The sequence below is a fragment of the Exophiala aquamarina genome, assembly GCF_000709125.1.
Source record: "Exophiala aquamarina CBS 119918 chromosome Unknown aczIA-supercont1.8, whole genome shotgun sequence".
Lineage (NCBI taxonomy): Eukaryota > Fungi > Ascomycota > Eurotiomycetes > Chaetothyriales > Herpotrichiellaceae > Exophiala > Exophiala aquamarina.
In genome coordinates this window covers 956,787-975,457 of record NW_013550580.1, presented here as the reverse complement: position 1 = coordinate 975,457, position 18,671 = coordinate 956,787, and the positions used below count along the sequence as shown (strand labels likewise).

At 51.9% G+C, this 18,671-nt stretch overlaps 6 protein-coding genes across 6 annotated transcripts; 3 read left to right on the top strand and 3 right to left on the bottom strand.

Annotated features, from left to right (window-relative positions):
• Nucleotides 1–2,969: 2,969 nt before the first annotated feature.
• Nucleotides 2,970–3,974, bottom strand: A1O9_08911 (uncharacterized protein; the record flags this gene model as incomplete). Its single annotated transcript, XM_013402393.1, has 1 exon — nt 2,970–3,974. The coding sequence occupies one exon, from the start codon at nt 3,972–3,974 to the stop codon at nt 2,970–2,972; it is 1,005 nt and encodes a 334-aa protein (XP_013257847.1).
• A 1,874-nt stretch (nt 3,975–5,848) lies between these two features.
• Nucleotides 5,849–8,158, top strand: A1O9_08910 (alpha-D-xyloside xylohydrolase; the record flags this gene model as incomplete). Its single annotated transcript, XM_013402392.1, has 1 exon — nt 5,849–8,158. One exon carries the CDS (start codon nt 5,849–5,851, stop codon nt 8,156–8,158), a length of 2,310 nt encoding a protein of 769 aa, XP_013257846.1.
• Nucleotides 8,159–8,408: 250 nt separating this feature from the next.
• Nucleotides 8,409–8,852, bottom strand: A1O9_08909 (uncharacterized protein; the record flags this gene model as incomplete). The annotated part of the gene is made up of 1 exon (XM_013402391.1): nt 8,409–8,852. The coding sequence occupies one exon, from the start codon at nt 8,850–8,852 to the stop codon at nt 8,409–8,411; it is 444 nt and encodes a 147-aa protein (XP_013257845.1).
• Nucleotides 8,853–8,855: 3 nt separating this feature from the next.
• A1O9_08908 (uncharacterized protein) lies at nt 8,856–9,314 on the bottom strand (the record flags this gene model as incomplete). Its single annotated transcript, XM_013402390.1, has 1 exon — nt 8,856–9,314. The coding sequence occupies one exon, from the start codon at nt 9,312–9,314 to the stop codon at nt 8,856–8,858; it is 459 nt and encodes a 152-aa protein (XP_013257844.1).
• An 873-nt stretch (nt 9,315–10,187) lies between these two features.
• A1O9_08907 (uncharacterized protein) lies at nt 10,188–11,306 on the top strand (the record flags this gene model as incomplete). The annotated part of the gene is made up of 1 exon (XM_013402389.1): nt 10,188–11,306. A coding segment is annotated over one exon (1,119 nt), but the record flags the coding sequence as incomplete, so codon positions are not given.
• A 3,382-nt stretch (nt 11,307–14,688) lies between these two features.
• On the top strand, nt 14,689–16,596 carry A1O9_08906 (uncharacterized protein; the record flags this gene model as incomplete). The annotated part of the gene is made up of 3 exons (XM_013402388.1): nt 14,689–15,039; nt 15,110–15,307; nt 15,361–16,596. The coding sequence occupies 3 exons, from the start codon at nt 14,689–14,691 to the stop codon at nt 16,594–16,596; spliced, it is 1,785 nt and encodes a 594-aa protein (XP_013257842.1).
• Between the last annotated feature and the right edge of the window lie 2,075 nt (nt 16,597–18,671).

Here is an 18,671-nt window from a genome sequence, read left to right as displayed (position 1 = left end):
AACCACAGTGCCTGCTCCGTACCTCGTAGTTCCTACTAATTACATACCACTACTGCCACTGATCCACCACTGCCGGCAACTTGGGACCCTGATCAGCAGGTCTCATCTCACGTGGGAGATTTGCAAACGATGATCTCAGGGGTGCCAAGAGGCGAAGAGACCAACGGCGGCGGCCAGCACCGGCTGAAACTCATGTGTCGAATGGTTATCTATGAATAGCTTGGACTAATTACCCCCTTACATTGCGGTTTTCTGAGACTATGATACCCGCAGAGGAACCGTCATCACCATCAGCAACAGCATCATCCCTCCTTCAAAATGACTCCGCCTAGTATCTGGGATACTACTGCCCTCAGTCGAGTGGTGTGAGACCAAGATCATGCTCCAGTTTGGGAGACAAGAATAATAACTTATCACAAGAACATCATCGATGACGATACGGAAGTCGCTTAGCGAAATGACAATTCGCTACCCACTGGAGATTTCTTAGCAACTCGTTCTGCACTGCCGTAACATCCGCAGGATGGATACATGGCGACAGCCGTGGACCTGCCTATTCCTTCCAGCATGATTCATGTTGGGCCCCGGGACTTAAAATTGCACTCACGTTCACGCACCAAGTACCCCGTATCGGTTCTGCAACCTGACGTTTGGGCGCGTCATCATCAGGCAATGCACCAACACCTGTCGTCCAGAAGGCACTCCGATGCCTGACCGGTGATCTGTGGATCTCATGCATTTGCTGGCACATCTCCTTGGGACTTCTGTTCTTTTCCTTCGCTGCGTGCGCTGGGCGATTGAGACAGCACGAACCAGCTCATCCCAGCATCCAGGTCAGAATCGAAGAAACCAGCGTCATGTCATTGTTGGAAACAATGCAGTGGGTTTCAATCTCGAAAGTGAACAACAATCCCACCCTGATTGTCCCCCTTTCGCTGTGTCTCAATCATGACGCACCCGCTTTATCTATTTTCGTCCATCTATCAATCTGCCTTGTGATGAGACATCCCACACCATCAGTACCGAGTATCGAGTTTAGTGGCCAGTGGCCGGACAAGTCAGCCTCGTCTCGTCCATCCGCGTCGCATTGCGCATGGTGGAGCCTTGTTCTCCCCTCTCTCTCCGTTTCCGTCCCGTGGGAACGAGATGTAACTTGCAATTACTCTTGGAGGTCGTGACTTCTAAAGCTCCAAGTCGTAACTAACCATTACCAACTACCACCTAGGTCAATAACCAGCAGCCCCAATTTCCCAATTTCCCTCGAATATCCCGTTTCCCCATCAGTCTTACAGCCTACACGACTACTGCTTGTACTAAGTATACCGGGTACACCAGGCAGGCACCCTCGACAAGCGTGAAACATTCAGTCCATACATCATTCACATCCGTTTCGCGAACGCTCTCAAATGGAGAAGAATGAAAGACTAAACTGCTCAAAAATAGTAGCGTGTGGTTGCATCAGGTTTGAGTGGACTTGATGTCACTCTATGGAAAACCACTCGCCGGGGGAGAGCGAGACCCGCGAGGGGTATTCCGCGCTCAAAACATAACATCATCGGTAGGTATTTCCTTGGGTCTCCTCGAAAGTACGAATAAGTCTCCGTCCTCCGTCCGGTATACAATATGCTAGGCCGTACTATGCGCTGTACGACTGGCCGAGTCGCATAATAGTCTCTTGCGTATCACTACTGTCACCGCTGTCACCGCTGTTATTGCAACTGTCTCTGCTGGAATGAGAAATCCTGCGTCATATGTATCTCCCGTGTCCAGTCCAGGAAGAAAGAAGTTCAGGGCGGATGTTTCGACGTTCCTCCTGCCCGTGAGCGTGGGTAAAGAAAGGTCTTTTCTATTCTCACCTCGCTCTGTTGAATGGCGGTCGCCATCTCTCTTTCTGCTTTGAGGACCAGGTTAATTAGGTATGTACATAGGTCAAATGAGGTATGGCATGAAACTTGCCACGTGCGCCTGAGAAGTCTTACAGAAGGAGATCTGCACCAGCACCTGCGCTCCAAGCCACTGCACGACACCGTGTGCTGGGCCGTTCATGGGGAAACCTCCTGCCTACTCTACGCAAAGGAATCTGCAGATTCTGGTTGACCATCTGAGCATCTGATACGGTCTGATCGGCACAATTGGCAGTCAGTTGATAGCAATGGTATCAAATTCCGAGCTGCGCGAGAAAGTCGCCTTGTTCAATTCCTGCAATTGCCAAACATGCTGACTTGGGGATCTGAAGCGATGGTCAGACCTCGTATTGGAGGAACTCGTTGGCCGTATATCTAGACATCGTCGTGGCCTCGGACTCCTCTCCCTCCCTCCTCGCGAACTGAGCCCTCACGGCGCCAATTTGCAAACCTCCAACAAGGGGAACACGCTGGCTCGAACCGGGTGGAGATATTCAGGGATATAGGAATGGAACGTGTGGTTCATGTGGCCTCAGCTAACGATTGCACGAGGCATGAGTAGGGCTGCCCCGACCTGTCTCAATGTCACGAGCACTCTCATTGTGTTTGGAAAGCTATTTCATATTGGCCTCATCAGGGGGCATAATCGTTTTACAGAAAGGCTATGACTGTAGCGTGATCTTCTCACGTACTACTCCTTCCGGGCAGGAGCTTATGTTCCCGTCATGATCGTGTCTCTGGTTCCTTACTTTTCTCCACATGAAGCTCCTGGTGTCAGATATGAATCAGTTTTTAATGATCGTGTTCTGTTTGAGCAGTGAAGGATAAAATAAAACAACGCCGCTTGTAAAATGGGGTATCTCTGGTGGATGACTGGTGCCTGTCCCTGTCCTGTGTGAATCCCTGCATGGAGGGATTCTTCATTTCGCAAATTTCCCGTTTGTTTTGCTGCCAATCTCCCCTCCCGAGTACCTCTTGGGGGATGTCGTAGTATGTTCCTTATCACACTCGAATGTCCGGTAGGGAAAATTTCCTGGATACATAACAAAGCCCGAACTCTGCTTTTCATTCTTCAATGGGCTCCAACGAGAAATCCGCCCTTCTCTCTGCGCCGCAGACAGACCATCGTTTTCGTTCCTTGTTACTCCGTAGGTTGCTCCCTCGAAGTTCCATCGAAACCCTCCTTGGCTCGCCGTCCTCGCCCCTTTGCTTGCCCTCCTCGTCTTCGAGCATGGCAGCCTCTTCGGCATCGGGAATATCTTCGATTGTTTCGAGAGAACTGATCGATGGTGATCGGGATCGAATAGATGTAGGTGTGCTCGGGATCGAGGACGCAGAACTGAAGGAATACATGGGATATGGCTCATTGGTGTATTTTTGAGGTGTCCCTAGTGGTAGAGGTGATGTGCTCCCAGAAATGCCAGGACTCATGGCCCTAGAATGTAATGACGGAGCGCTCGCACTTTGATGGAGTGGGCTCGTGGTCCGCCGCCGAGATCGAGGGAATGTGTTCGAAAAGGATGACATGGGCGACTGTTGTGACAGGTCGAGCTCTGAGAGTTCGAGCTCTTCGTTTTCAGGGATGTTCGGTTCGATACTGAGACCACTCCATGATGGGGCTCCAGGATACGGCTCTTCCATAGCCGAACGTAACGGACTTCGTCTTCTCGCCATGGGTAATGGGGATATCGGCCTGCGTGCCGAACCATAAGGGGTCACATATCGACCAGAGGAATCAACACCGGGAGAGGAGTGTGCTCTCTGCATAGGCGGAGGCATCCCGGCAATGCCACTCGCGGACAACGGTCTTATTTTTCTCTGGGGAGAACCTGCGCGTGGTCTGGAGGGGGTGATGAATTGGGCTGGATTGGGGCTGCGTTTCGTGGCAGAGTCGAATGTGACTTGGATTGGAGAGGCCGGGGGTGGTGAGAAGAAGAGATTGTGCTCTCCTTCTAGCGGGGAGGGGGGGAGTTTGATCATCTCAGCGGCTAATGGTGGCGATGGAATGGGTGAGAAGGATGAGACGGAGTTGGCGGACGCATTTGGAGGAGAGTTTGTCAGCGTGGACATGATGGCGGACGGCGGTGGCCGCAGGTGCTGAAAGCGTAGGAAGATGTCAAGTAGAGACGGAGCCGTAGGCGAGCATGGTGGTGTGAAAATGAAGATTCTGTTTGTCGCTGATTGTGTGAAACGTAGGAGGCGACAGAGAGTGTTTGCAGCATTCCTGACGAATTTCAGGGTGATTGATGTTAGAGTTAGGCCGCAGGTTCCACTGTGACTCTGAACCAGGGTGCAGAACCACCAAGTATACAAGACCAGCAACACCCGGAGGCAAAGCTGCCTCTGAGCTTGCTGGTAAAGAGATGCTTACAAGTTGAGAGGACGTTGTGAAGAATGAATGTTAAACACCGAAGTCGATGAACCTCGATGAAGGCAGAAGAGCGCAGGTCTGGAAGAGGTTCTGGTTGGACGGCGGGGTTCGTCGGTGGAGCCCGAGAAACCTTGGGCGGTTAGAGGCTTCGGCTTGATGACTCTGACTGACTCTTGGGGAGGCTTAGGCACCAAGACGGGGGGGGAGGGGGCGCTGGTTAGGCACTGTCGAGGCCTACAGAGAAGCCCGAGATAAGATGCCTCGAAGGACGGGGATAAAGAGGCTTAATCCTGCAGGGTTCGATTGGGTGGTTTACGAGTACATAGGTTTGGGGATGGCTGGGCTTAGGTAAGTGCCGGTTAAGTGTGGAGGCACCCGAGGCACCCAGGCTTGACAGATACCTAAAGCTAATAGTCGTCGTTATCGATTAAGCAGAATTTGCCTTGGGAGCCTTGTTGAGCAGGGAACCTCCCTCGGATTGACTGTGTCATGGACTGAGCCTTGCTTTATATTTGCGATCCATATACCCTTTTCATGCTATCTCCGAACTATCTTCCACGGGTTTCAGTTCTTTCGAACCTATCGCATCCAGATCCTTGGTATTGGGTTTCCATGTAACTTGCCATGTGCTTGAGATCCGAGAGCTCGTCCGTAGCCCAATCATGAGCTGGTCTATGCTTCAGATATTCTCCCGCCGCGTTCTATATTGGGATCTCTCAGACTGTGCGCCCAATAAGTCCTGGCTGGCCTGCCTCATTCTGATCGTGCACTATCCCTTCCATGGATATTCGATGCGGTTTTTGTCATCCTTAGGTTCGGGACCAACTACCGGATTCCACGTGGGCCATATGCCTCCATTGCAGCGGTTCCTATGTCGAGAGCTTGGACAACCTTGCAGCAAAAGCTGAACCAGGCGGTTTCTCGTACTCTGGACTAAGACATCTCACCTTTTGAGCGTGAGCATGGGATCATGTGATAACCCATGCTCTGGGTTCATTCTCGTGGCTGAGCCATTCGGAGCTACCTGGAATCTTCGGTCCACTGACTACGACTGGTGAAAATGTTGTCTTTTCCAGGTAGTCAACTTCACAAAACGAAAGACCCGAGAATTATCCCGAAAGCTCGTATTGTAGAGAAATGCTCCCCGTGGTATCCGTCCGGAATCCGGTTACAGCAGTGACTCAAAGTTCTGAGGTTCCCCTACCGCCAAGAGCGGTTGTTAGGTCAAAATACAGAAGGACGAATTTTGCCTAATATCAGAGGCAAGCTCCTAGCCTCTGGGACGCCGGGCTTTGCCCCGTTCCGGCACCCAGTGACACTCTGGGACACGAACACTGTGCTAATCGTGTGTAGGATCTCTGAAAAGCCTGCCTTGGGATGTGACATATTTAAAATCTGGCTACAGTCGGCAGATGTATATTAGTTGCTGCTCAGATGGCCGTTTATATCCCAAATTCAATCTTGGGATAAGTGTCAATGGTAGGTTGTCTGGGAAGAACGGGGTCTTAGTTGTCATCTTCAAGCCCTCACAGTTTCTCCTAAAAGCCTGGGTAAAAGCAAACAAACCAGCAAGATGAAGTTCACGGAAGGAATGTGGTGGAACAGGCCCGGGGTGACGATCGAGTGGATGTCCAATGTGGAAAGACTACAAGTCAACGACGACAAGGTCGATCTCCTGCTTACAGTTGCCCAGAGAACCCGTGGCGACACGTTGAATACCGGCACTCTCACTGCATCTATCCGGTCTCCGCTCGAGGGGATTACAGCCGTAAACTTCAGTCGTTGGGTTGGCGAGGAGGACCTCGGGCCGCATTTCCCTCTGTTCGAATCGAAGCCGAGCTCGAAAGTCAACCATACAGAAGGCAAATCTCTGGTTTATTCGACAGGACCCCTTGACACATCCGTCAATACTGCTGCCAATAATCTCGCAATTGAATATTTTCAAGGCCCCAAAAAGCTCACAGGACAGTCCTTTCGGTCCATTGGTACAGTGTTCAGCAAAAACACTGCGCAATACGATGCACCTGAGGGTTTGTATGCTGAGACGGAGAACTACATCCTCCTCGAACTCGACATAGCCGTGGGTGAGAAGATTTACGGATTAGGCGAAAGGTTTGGCCCTTTTGTAAAGAACGGCCAGACAGTCGATATCTGGAACGAGGACGGCGGCACCTCCAGCGAACTCGCCTACAAGAACATCCCCTTTTATATCTCCAGCCGAGGCTATGGTGTTTTCATCAACAATCCTGGGAAAGTAATGCTCGAGATCCAGTCTGAACGAACCACCCGTGTCAATATCGCTCTTCAAGGAGAAAGTCTAGAGTACATGATCATTGCGGGTCCCAGTCCCAAAGAAATACTCAACCGCTACACCGCACTCACAGGACGTCCAGGGCTGCCTCCAGCTTGGTCCTATGGGCTTTGGCTCACCACATCTTTCACAACAAACTATTCCGAGGAAACAGTGACAGGTTTCTTGGATGGCTTCAAGCAACGCTCCATTCCGCTTAACGTCTTCCATTTCGACTGCTTTTGGATGAAATCTTTCCAGTGGTGCGATTTCGAATTTGACAGTGACAAATTCCCGGACGCAAAGGGCTACCTCACTCGGCTCAAGGATCGGGGCTTCAAGCTCTGCGTCTGGATCAACCCTTATATCGGCCAAGCATCGCCGTTGTTCACCGAGGGCAAGAAGAATGGATACTTCATCATGCGCGCTGATACCCCACGCCCGACCGTCTGGCAATGGAATATGTGGCAAGCGGGAATGGCAGTGGTAGATTTCACGAACCCGGCGGCCGTAGAGTGGTACTCTTCGCACCTGAGACGGCTGATGGACATGGGCATCGATAGCTTTAAGACCGACTTCGGTGAACGCATCCCTTTCAATCCCAGGAAAGTCAAATACCATGACGGCAGTGATTCTGTCCGCATGCACAATTTCTACACACATCTCTACAACAAGACCGTCTATGAGACAATGTCATCACATGGGAAGGACGCCTGTCTCTTCGCCAGGTCTGCCACTGCCGGAGGCCAGCAATTCCCAGTGCACTGGGGTGGAGACTGTGAGAGCACGTTCGAGGCCATGGCCGAAACACTGCGCGGTGGGCTCAGCCTCGGTCTCTCCGGTTTTGCCTTCTGGGCCCATGATATCGGCGGTTTTGAAGGCCTGCCAGATCCGGCACTGTACAAACGGTGGGTTCAGTTTGGGCTGTTGGGGTCCCACTCGCGGTTGCACGGCAGCGCAAGTTATCGCGTGCCCTGGATCTACGACGAAGACCACTTCCCCGGTGAGGACCAGGCTTGTAGTAAGGTCCTCAGAGAAAGCGTGGAGAGAAAGCTCACCTTGTTGCCTTATCTCCTGCGTGCCGCATTAGATGGCCATCAGTCCGGCACGCCGATCCTGCGAGCGATGCTGGTAGAGTTCGGCGATACTGATCCAAACGTATGGAGCATCGACACACAGTACATGTTTGGTGACAGTCTCATGGTCGCACCCGTCTTCAACAAGGAGGGAGAAGTTAGCTTCTACGTTCCCCACTCGAATGCCTCGTCCCCTGCCAAGTGGAGAAGCTACTTCGACCGGAGCAAGACATACGAGGAGGGACGATGGTACACTGAGACCCACGGGTTTGACACTCTGCCATTATTAGTGCGACCTGGAGCTGTTATTTCTGTCAATCCGTCATTGAGAGCTCCCGATGAAGATCTCTTGGATGGATTGAAAGTCTGGGTCAATGGGCCAATGCAAGCAGACAAGGTGGTAGAGATCGTCGAGCCAGGTGATGTGAAGAGCGTGAGCAAGAGATTTACCGTCAAGAAAGACTTGACCGTGACTGGCGTCAGTAGCGTTGAGGTGGTCGATCTGTCTTCCAGTTGAGTTGCGAGCATTGAGCGATATTTGACACGACCAAGTCCAGGTCTGCCCAGCGGAGTTATCTTGGAATGGACATAAATTCGATCTAGATATGGGATGGACCCCAAAATGTTGTTGGGCAAGTCTTCATCTGTAAGGGCAAATAGGTAGCTTCCGATCGAGTGCCTATAAGCGTCATATCACATTGATCATTGTCTGCTTATGGATGTACGTAGTCCAATTTAGTGGAATTGCCTCGTGTGCTTTGTACTCATCACGCTGGTTTCTTCGCGATCGTCAAGAGCGCCGTCCAGTCCCATCCCAATTCACCATCGCCATATTTCTCCTCTATAAACCGAACCGATGCAGCCTTTGCCTTCTCAGCATATTTATCTCGCTCCCTCTGCGTCCACAAAGTGTTCATGATCATTCCCACCGTGCCGGGGAGGAGCAGCTTGAAAGTTTCGGTGGCGTCGGGTTCACTGTGGTAGAGATCACTCGACTTGACCTCGACGTCGACAAAGCCTGCCTTTGCAACCGTTTCCTTGATCCAGGCTGCGTCGTACCACTTGAGGTCTTTTCCAAAAGTACCGGCCAAACCTTGCGTGGTTGGGAATGGTGGGAGGTCGGGATCAGTCTTCCATGCAGCTGTAACATCAGCAACCCAACCGACTTTCGAGTGCGATGCCAAAGCCACCGTTCCGCCTGGCCGCAGCATACGTTAGATTTCAGCTAAGCCGGCTTGCGGGTCCGCGAAAATGAAAGGCCCGAAGTTGAGGAATATGTGCGTGAAGTGGGAGCTGGGGAGCTTGCTGTCCGCCGCATCAGCCAGAACCACTTTGACGTTCTGCCACTCATTCACTTTGATGCGCTGGTTGACGAGATCAACCATTCTCGGTGCAAGGTCCACCATGGTAAGATCCAGCTTGCCTTTCGCCTCTTCGCTTAGAGTATCCATCAGCCCTGCCGCAACAGCCCCAGTACCACAGGCCTCATCAAGAACTATCAGCTCCTGGTCTGAACCAACATTGTCAATCTTTGCTTCGTGCAGCAGCTGGTCACCAAATCTACGCGTCAAATGTTCCGCAACTGCGTACAATTGACTAAGGTTGTCCGAGTCCCAAATGAATTTCGCGTTCCCTTTCCCCTTGTAGAGCTCGCCGGTTTCTAGAGGAGCCATGGTAGTGTTCTTTGCACGCCGGTTGATCACTGCAACATCAGTGGGCTTTGCGAGCTGGTCAAGCAGGAGTGGCCAGTGCTAGAAAAAGGGAAGAGCAAGGATACCACGGCTCTCTCAGTGACTTGATGTATATCTTGGATAATATCACTTTGGCGTAATATGGTCGGAGACATATTGTTAAGGTGAAGTCGAAATGTCTCCGGCAAGGCCTCCAAGGAACGCGACCATGATTTCATGAGTGCCAGTGCTCGTTCCTGGATTACTGACATTTGGCATTTCGGCACGCGAGGCGTATGGTCACAACGACATTACAACAAGGGTCAATGGCAAGCTATGCAAGCAACAGCCCTGGAGCCTACAAAAGCATAGGCAATTCTGCGTTTGAGCCAGGTCCAGTTGGTATCATGTCTTGAGAGGTGGTAGATACCTGGGTAGTTGGTAGATGCCCAAGAAATACCTAATGAAGTTAGGTTCAAGGGATGGCTCGGCTAACCTGCTATAAACAGCCCCCGAGGCGGCTCGATACCCAGTTAGGAAGTTATCAACAAATTGAAGGGCCCGAGCCTAAACTCTGCCTACACATACGACTGTCGTGTCGTGGTATCTAGCGTACTCTCTGTCACAAAGCGTCAACAATCCAATAATGTACGAATGTCTTTCCAATCGCGGATTCCATCTCCCTCAAAGTCAAAAGAGACTTCGCAGGGGGATCGGCCCGCAGTGGTTGCGAAGAAGCTTCCAAAACTCCAGTTTCAATCGAGGCTGAAGCAAGATGACCTCGATGTGCCGAAACCTGGTACTTTTGCAGTCAGTGCGGGCCCACCACGGTTTGAAGAAGTAAGAGCAACAAAGGTCGCGGGAAGCGGGCCCGGTAAGAATGTAGCAGCGCACACACGGAGCCATTCTACGAATGCCACCCTCAAGCAACCAGCCGGGACCCAAGTCTCCAGTCAAGCTTCTACTGCGCGAATACCAGGGAAGAATCTTGACCGGACACAAACCCCAGCTACATCTGCTCAACACAGGCGCAACTTAAGTGCACTCACATCTACGCGAGTGGCACGGCCGGAGCAAAGTGCAAATTGGCCCAAGGCAAGGCCAGTCTGCGGAGTACCGAAGGATCATGCGAGTACGGCATCCTTAAACGGCACGACACTTACTCGACCGATTTTTGACAATTCCAAGCAGCTTTCGATTCCACAGAAAGCAAAGCAGTCGATATCAGTTGCCAATTCCACACTCTCCACGAATTTAAATGCAGAAGGCGTTGGGGGTTCTGACTTTTCCCGCATAGGCGACGAACTATTACAGCTCTCTCTACTACACGAAAGCTCGGCCTCTACGTTTCAACAGTACACAAACAGCGTGATCAACCATCTCAAAGACCAACATGCCGGTCTCGAGATACAGCATCAACAGCTCGAGTCTCGGGAGCGAGATCGTCAAACGCAAGTCAATCTTAGAGGCATCAGGAAATGGTTCGACCAGAACTCTGGGAGCAGTGACGTGAGCCTTAATCCTCTCTCATTATTGGCTGAATGCACACACGAACTTGAGGACTTATCCAAAGGGGACGGCGATTTCTCGGCGGCAATGAAGCAATTTGACGACTGGAAGCTAGGGGCTGATATTGCAATGACGAGCTGCGGGACCTCTGAAGAGACAGAGGTGCGATTTGTGGTGCCCATCAGTCCTGATTGGAGGAATTTGATCATGTCCCTGGACACCAAACTCAAGATGTACATGAATACATTGAGGGACTTTAGAAAGGGGAATGAAAGCACCGCGATCGATGAAATGATCACAATGCTTTCGGTATTGGGCCAGAGTCTACTTCAGGAGATTGAAATCTGCAAGACTCTGGAGGGTTTGATTCTCCAGCGACAACAGAGGTGGATTGACTCATCAATTGAGAAGGCGCTTCTGGCTGTGAGGGCCGACAGCTCCCAAGCCTTCCAGCTGACTGTGCGGAAGGGCATTTGGGAAGATATCGAAGACCAAGGGTGGACAAAAGACACCAAGCTTCGGTCCGAGGGAGGTTGTTAGATCATATTGCCAAAGCCTTGCGACGTCAGGGGTCCTGCTCCAAAATGAGACCGCAATCCTGGACAATGGCCTCCGCAACCATGAATATCTGTGTCAGCTTAGCGAGGGCATCACTCAGCAAATGCTAGGGATTAATTGCCAGTAAGCTTCTGCGATCTGGGCCAAAGACTTTAAAGATGTCAAGGCCGCACTGCAACGATGGTGTGGTGCAGCTCCATGTATCAGGGTGATATTATCCTTACCCCCCCTATGGCTCGAATCCCAGGGTCTACAGGCCGCATTTTGTGCAATTTTCTCTGATCGGCGCCGTTTCCTCGGACAGCTCGCCAGCCGATGGTTGATCACGGCTCAACCTGCCAGGCCCAGGGCCTGTGCTACGCTAACGTCTTACCGGAGACACGCGGATGACTCAATGTTTGGTCTACTACACTCTTAACGTAGACCATGGGAGGTCGTCATCTCCACTTCAGGACCAGAGCCGTCTACGCACAAAGCCGAGTCTACATCCGATCACGTTGAATGTCAAACACGGGCCGTCGATGACAAACGATGACTTGTCATCCTTGGACAGGAAGACGGAGGCAGCTAACCGGGATTGTGGCAGAAATGCCGTATTAGCCAAAACAAGATACTTGCAGGCTTTATATATAAACAAAGGAACATTCTGGATGCGGGTATTATTAGGAGTCAAGAAATGATCGTAGTTGAGCTGCGTGTGGATGGTGATGTCCCCATGACGGCTTGACGGCTTGACGGCGCCAGAGGGAAAGGGCTGAAGAGAATTATAACCACGTTCACTGCCCTCATTGGGGACGCTACACCGAGCACTGGCCTCCATCCCTGGAAACCACATGGGACGATCGACGCAAACCATTTCCTAGTCCATCCAAGCAGACATGGCTTCCGGATTGCCTACCTCGCACGAGGCGCTCCATTGTTGTTGTCATTGAGATCTGCTGAGTAGCTTGGCTTGGTGGGCCTATAGTCAAATGAGGAAATTTAAACGAAGGCAACAGCGCCCGCAGGGTATGGCGAATACTTTTTACTCTGTTTCATTTCTGTAAAGACTTGTGGTCCCTTTCCGTAAAGTCAAAGCCCTCGTAAGCTGGAGCGCAAACGATATTTCGTTGTGCCTGCACCGCGCAAAGCCATAATTTCCAAATTTGGGCAGATTAATGGATGTTCAAAGCTTCCCTCGCCTGCATAGGTACTTAGGTAGAGACGGAAGGGGGAGATGTGACAGCAGCTGATCGCCGGCCGTAGCAGCGCTATTTCTATCTCAAGTTCTGTCAAATGACTGATTCATGCCTAAGATTCGATCTCAACCCAGGCATCGGAGGCCGTAGGCTGGCTGGCCTTCGGAGCCCATACATACCCACCAAGGTAGGTGCTTGGTATTGTACGGCGGCCCATCGGCATTGAATGAGCGGCAATGCAGAGAACAAGCTATCCTGGTTCTCGTGACTGGCACATCTCGAGTGTTTGCCATCGAACAACAGTGTCTTCGGATGGATGACGCAGGTGTTGATTGCCTCTTCAGAATGATGTTGGATGGCAACATGAAGGTGGCCCTTTGGACATGGCCTGAGACAACTTTGGTAGTACCGAATACCCGAGTTGGAATATGACTGCCAGCCTCCGTCGATTAGGGTTTGCCTTACATAATACGCACAGCAAGCCACCTACGGAAGCAATGCGGGCAGCCTGCGGGAGTTCGCTGGGCATCTCGAGAGGGGGCCCAAGTAGCAAACGTACAGGCGCTGTTTTACCAATAAGACAGGGGACTCAGGCATTTAAACCTCGGTATGGTTTACCCAAGATGGGCTGATGGATGGACCCGCACTCTTGATTTTATTAGTGCTCGTACGGAGGCCCTCGTAAGTTGTGACTTGTCAGACGGTTGCCATGCTTGAAGCTCGAGAAGGTGACAAATCAAGCTTGGGATGCCAGTGGTGCCACTGGGTGCCAGTCACCCACAGTTAGCTGACATGCACCCACACCTATCGAAGCCTTCAACGCCCGAAGGATGCATTGGTAACAGGGTTGCAGGTGCCCACCCTGCCCTGGGCACCGTTTCCTGGTCATCTGTCACCAAGACACGTATTCATGGAGGGTTCATACAGTACGTTCTTACGTCGCCTCAGACGTTCGACCCGAAACAGTGACACGCTACCCTATCCCCGTAGCTGCCAATTACCTAAGTGTTAGTAGCGAGAAAGAGTCACAGTTTCCCATCTTTGGAGGTTGTTTGCTCGGCTTCCTATCCAGGAGCTAAAGGAACTCTTGTTTAGGAACTCCAAGTAAAGACCTTGGGGAACTCTTAGGCTGGCCACTGGGTGCCACTGCTATGTAGAGCTGCTTACCTGGCCGACAAAGACGTGCCTAGGATAGGCCGAGGGCTCGTCTCTTTGCGTGCCCCCTGAGGTACGAGGTACTTCACTGCAGCTAAGGCGAGAACATGAGGTCCCTTGGTGCTTATGAGGTACTTAGTACTCCGTACATACAAGTATCTAGCTGGAAGGAGTGCATACTCGTTCGCTATAAGGCTATTCTGTTTGCTTAGCTGCTTCTGAGCAGCCAATCCCTCTCCCCAGCACCGGCTTCGGCGCTTTGATCAACCCTGCCGCCTGAGCATCCAGCTAAGAACCTCCTTCGCACTACTTACGATCTACCTCGTTTTGCATCGGGAGTTGGTTAAATATTAGTCGCCTCGCGACCCTCTTCCGTGTGGGTGCCTGTCCACCATCCGCCCCTCCGCCATCCACGTTCCAACCATCCACCACTCCACCAAACCCATCGTCCATCATCTAGCATCCAGCATCCATGCAAGCTGCAACCCTCCTCTCACCACTCCCGATTCGCCCAGCCTGGGTACCGTTCGAGAAACGTGTATCTGAATCTTCTATGTATCTCTCCGAGCCTGGTTCCCTTGTGCTTTTGATCTATTCCACCTCGGTCGGCCAATCTGCGATCGTCACCGACTAATTACCACGCCTCAACCTGCCTCCTGCTTCCTTAGTCGCACTCCGTCTCATCATCCGCTTAGCTAGCCTAGGTATGTACTCGCACTGGCATCGACCGCATCGTGCAAGTATGCAATCTACATCATTTGCCGCTGGCGCCCTTCTTTTTCAATAGACCATACTGTACCGTCCAATTCGTCCTCATTGTCGCCGAACCCGTCACCGTCACCAGATCCGCTCGACAGCATCCGCCTGGTCTGCTATTTGCTTCCCTGCTCCCCACCTGTCAGATACTCAAATGTTGTCTGGCGCTCGCGGTTCTCCTTCTTCACGGATTCGAAGCTGGTGGGTGGCTCAGGGTGGTGATGGACAGCTTTCCACGAGAGCCCGATGAAGTGAAATCAAAACTGCCAGGGCCTTCTGCCCTGCTCCTCTCCCGTGTCATCAGTGCGCCCGAGCCACGAAGACATGATGGCCCTTTCCCAACACCGTTCGATTTGACTCCTCGAAAGCGCGACTTTCCTATGGATCGTCCATATCAGCGCTCTGCCACCGAACTCTCATCCCCTCCTGCCCGGCATTTCTGGCCCTCAGCTGCGTCCAGCCCGCACCGGGACGATAGCACCGACCTGCCAGACAAGCGTCCGAGGCTGGACTACATACCTGCAAGAGCGGACGGCATACCTGACGCGTCTAAAACGCATCTCAATCAATATGTAAGCATGGCCAGGCTATATTCGACCGGTGCCTTCAGATACAGGCCCGCTGATGATACTACTGCCACAGTCTAGCGATTATGTTTACCCGGAGCACCATGAGCCTTCCGCACAAACTCCCACAGAAAGCGGCCCTTTTCGACCCTCATGCCACAAGTGCTACGGGACAGATGGTTTAGTTGTGGACTTGGTAAGAGCGTTTCTTGATCTGCGGACCGAAATGAGCCACGCTCTGTCTATTCCTCTGAGTAGCGGAAGCCCCATCGAGGTAAGTGGCATCTTGTGGCCCATTGGGATATCGGATGATGCTGACCAGATAAGACGATTGAAAATGAGGCGATCAGGCTAGGCCTCAAAGAGACACTTGCATGGACTATACAGGAGATTCACAATACCGCTCGACTTGTGCACCAAAATACCACAACAAAACCGGATTTGCCTCCCCTGGCGGAGGTTGTTCCCACTCCCTTCGTAAACAATGTACGGCGCCTATCACGACACGCCCAATCCCCCACAGCGCCTTCTTCTATAAATGATCCCCGTAGGACCCCAATCTCCCATGATTCTGCTCGGGTAGAGGGCATACATAGGAGAGCAAAGGACCAGCCACCCGAGTCAACTCCTCGACCCATTGACCATTTCCTACCCGCCATCATACCACCAGACGAGATGAGGCGAAGTCAGCATCAAGAGCAAATGCTGACAAGTATTGGACAGTCGCCACACCCATCGTCGGCGAGTTCAGTCTTTGGCTCAGCTCAATCTCCTATGCAATCTATTCCTTCCAGCGGTCTGACTTTGCCTTCTCCACCAGGAGCACATTTTCAGCGGACAGGGAGCTCTGGATCGGTACAGTACTCGCCTGCAGCCACATCGTCGGCACAGCACACACATCTTCAGGATTTGCAACATCAAATCTCTACCAAAACCCTGGCTCTCCAAACCCTGCAGCGTGAACATGATGGGCTACTAGCTGCATTTTCCAGATCACAGATCCGGTGCACAGCGCTAGATAAGAAGTCCCAAGTGTCAGACCACGAGATCAACACACTGACCGAGGACAAGATTCGTCTTCAGCAGCAGGTGGAGAGTATGGAGAGCCAAGTGCGGGAATTGATGAAATCGCGCGATGAGGTGCACCAACAGTCTTCGGCCGACGGAGCTCAGTGGAGGCAAATCATGGCCATGTCGAGCCAGCTGCAACTCAAAGGGGCTGACGAAGCCCGGCGCTTCAAGGATGAACGCGAAAGCTGGGACGAGGAACGACAGTCCTTGAGGAGGCGAATAGAGGAACTCGAGTCCGGTAAGGGAGCCCTTCCTGAGACAAGGACTGTGTCTGGATCCACGACCCCAGTGGCAAACGATTCTATTCTGACTTCGGAGTCTCTTGATGCGCTTAGAGCGGAAATTGTAAAGCTCAGGCGAAAATGCACTGAACTGGAGCTACTGCTGCAGGATCTGCAAAACGAAGCAGGCTCGATTGAGAGCGCAATCAATGCAATGGAGAGTGTCAGAAGAAATCTCACCAGCAAGAAGCGGCGAAGTGAAGGGGGCTAGGAGCGAAGTGATTTGGGTTGAGATAGAGCACAGGACACTAGGATTGGTCAGGTAGGGGTAAGCTCCAGCATGGTTTGGGATGGGTCGGCCGCTCCCAGACCACAGTCATCGATCTCTCCATAGCGCCACTTGGAGCTGAATGGGCCGGTCACCGTGGTCACCGTTAATCGGATCACCTGTGGCAAGAGTGTGGTTGGCTCGCCCTTTTTCGCCTTCGTGGGCCAGTAACATCCACTCTAGAGAAAAGGAACGACGAGGCTGAAAGCAGGGGTGTATGTATAAGATGGGATGTACGTTACAGCTTACGAGGTTCTGGCTTCAGCTGGCATCGACGGGAGGAGATATTGGTCGACTTATGTCACTCGACATGGACGGGGTTAGCGCTCTATGCGTGACCATTGGCTGCGAGGAAAAGGTACCGGTGGACGATATGGCTAGACCTTGTAGCGAGGATTCGCACACCGTCGCTCGGGCCCCATTCGGGACCATGACTCTATGATGACTAAGCAAGCGTGAAGATGCCAGCTGGGTGCCAGTCATCCACTAGTCACCCACAGTGTGGGTGACAGTAGGTGGCAGCCACCCTCAGCGAAGGCGGTGGCAAACAGAAACAAGCCACGGTAAAAATATGCGAGATATGAAGCTAGCATTAGTCCCATATCACTAGATACAAAACTCATGCAGTCACCACAGTCGGCCAGTGTGGTGAAAAGAGAGAATACCGTAGTCAGACGCGGTAAGTAGAACCTTGTACATGTAACCAAAATCCCTCGCTCTCTCGTCTAGCGGGACCAAACTCCCGAGGTCATTGTTTCGAGTGGCGTCGTGTAATTATCATCATCATTGTTGAGCCTGCAGCCAGCCTCTTGGGAAGACGCACTCATGATGGGGAACGAAGCAAAGGGACGGGGATGAGGGGGCCTGAAATCGAGTGAAAAGGGTCAACCTTTGGCTAGTAAAGGATGGTCTGGATAAGCTACCCAGCATTTGAGTGTGACCATGACTATATCAGGTACTAGGTACCTACACTTAGAAGTTGTATTGGTTAATACGTCCTATACAGGGAAGCAGATTCGCAGCTATTGAGTACACACTCGTAACTCCGTTGGCACGACTGGTGATGTCATCTACTCCTACATACTACCAGAGAGGTTTGGCGGGGTACAGTGGGTAACTGTTGGGTACCGTTCGTATGACTGACAGGACACGTCACGTCTATCATTTTCCAATAAATGACAGCATTTTGTCACTTATGGCTTGGGGGCTTAATTTCTTGGCGCCTGCTAGCAAATTTACGCCATAGGCTAAAATTTTATCTAATAAATTTTGGTGTAGGATAGCATAGCGCCCTGCGCCCTAGCACTTAGTGTAGAGCTAAGCCCCTAAAAGTACTTAGATCACGTTGTCTGTCATTCATCCTCTGTCAGTCAATCATTGCTATTTGTCAGTCATTTTGGTAAAATGACGGACAGACTCGAACCCTACTGCTGGGTGACTGGTGTGGCTGGCACCCTAAATCAGGGTGACCAAGCCCCCTAGTGGGCTCTACTGAGTGCGAGCTCCTCGCAGCCTGGCCCGCTGTCGGACGCTTAAAGCAAGTGGGGCAATACGCTAACCGCGAAGAGGACTTCCACTACTGTAGATTTATTGACTGCGTTCTCCTCCCCAGACCGGGACTGCTTGCCTGGCTACATACAACACACCACTGCTGACTGCATCACTCAGCAACACCTCTCCTGGCCAGCGTAAGGCCTCTTGACTGAGTGATCAATTTCAACCCATTTCTGATTCTTCTCTCCTCTCCACTTTCACCGCTCTTCGTTCCTGAACCAATTGCAAATCCGTCGTTAGGACTAACGTTGCCACCGTCTACCTCAGAAAGCCCCTCACTGCCAGATTTCCACATGCTACAAGCCTAGTTGGATCTCTCAACCTCCCTCCTAGCTCGGCTGGATATCTGAAGTCTATACACGCTCACTTATGCCCCCATAACTCCGAACCTTGCCACGTTGACCATCGATCCGCATCAACCGAGGCTGCCCGTCGACAGTCTCTCTTGCATGATTTTCCTTCCG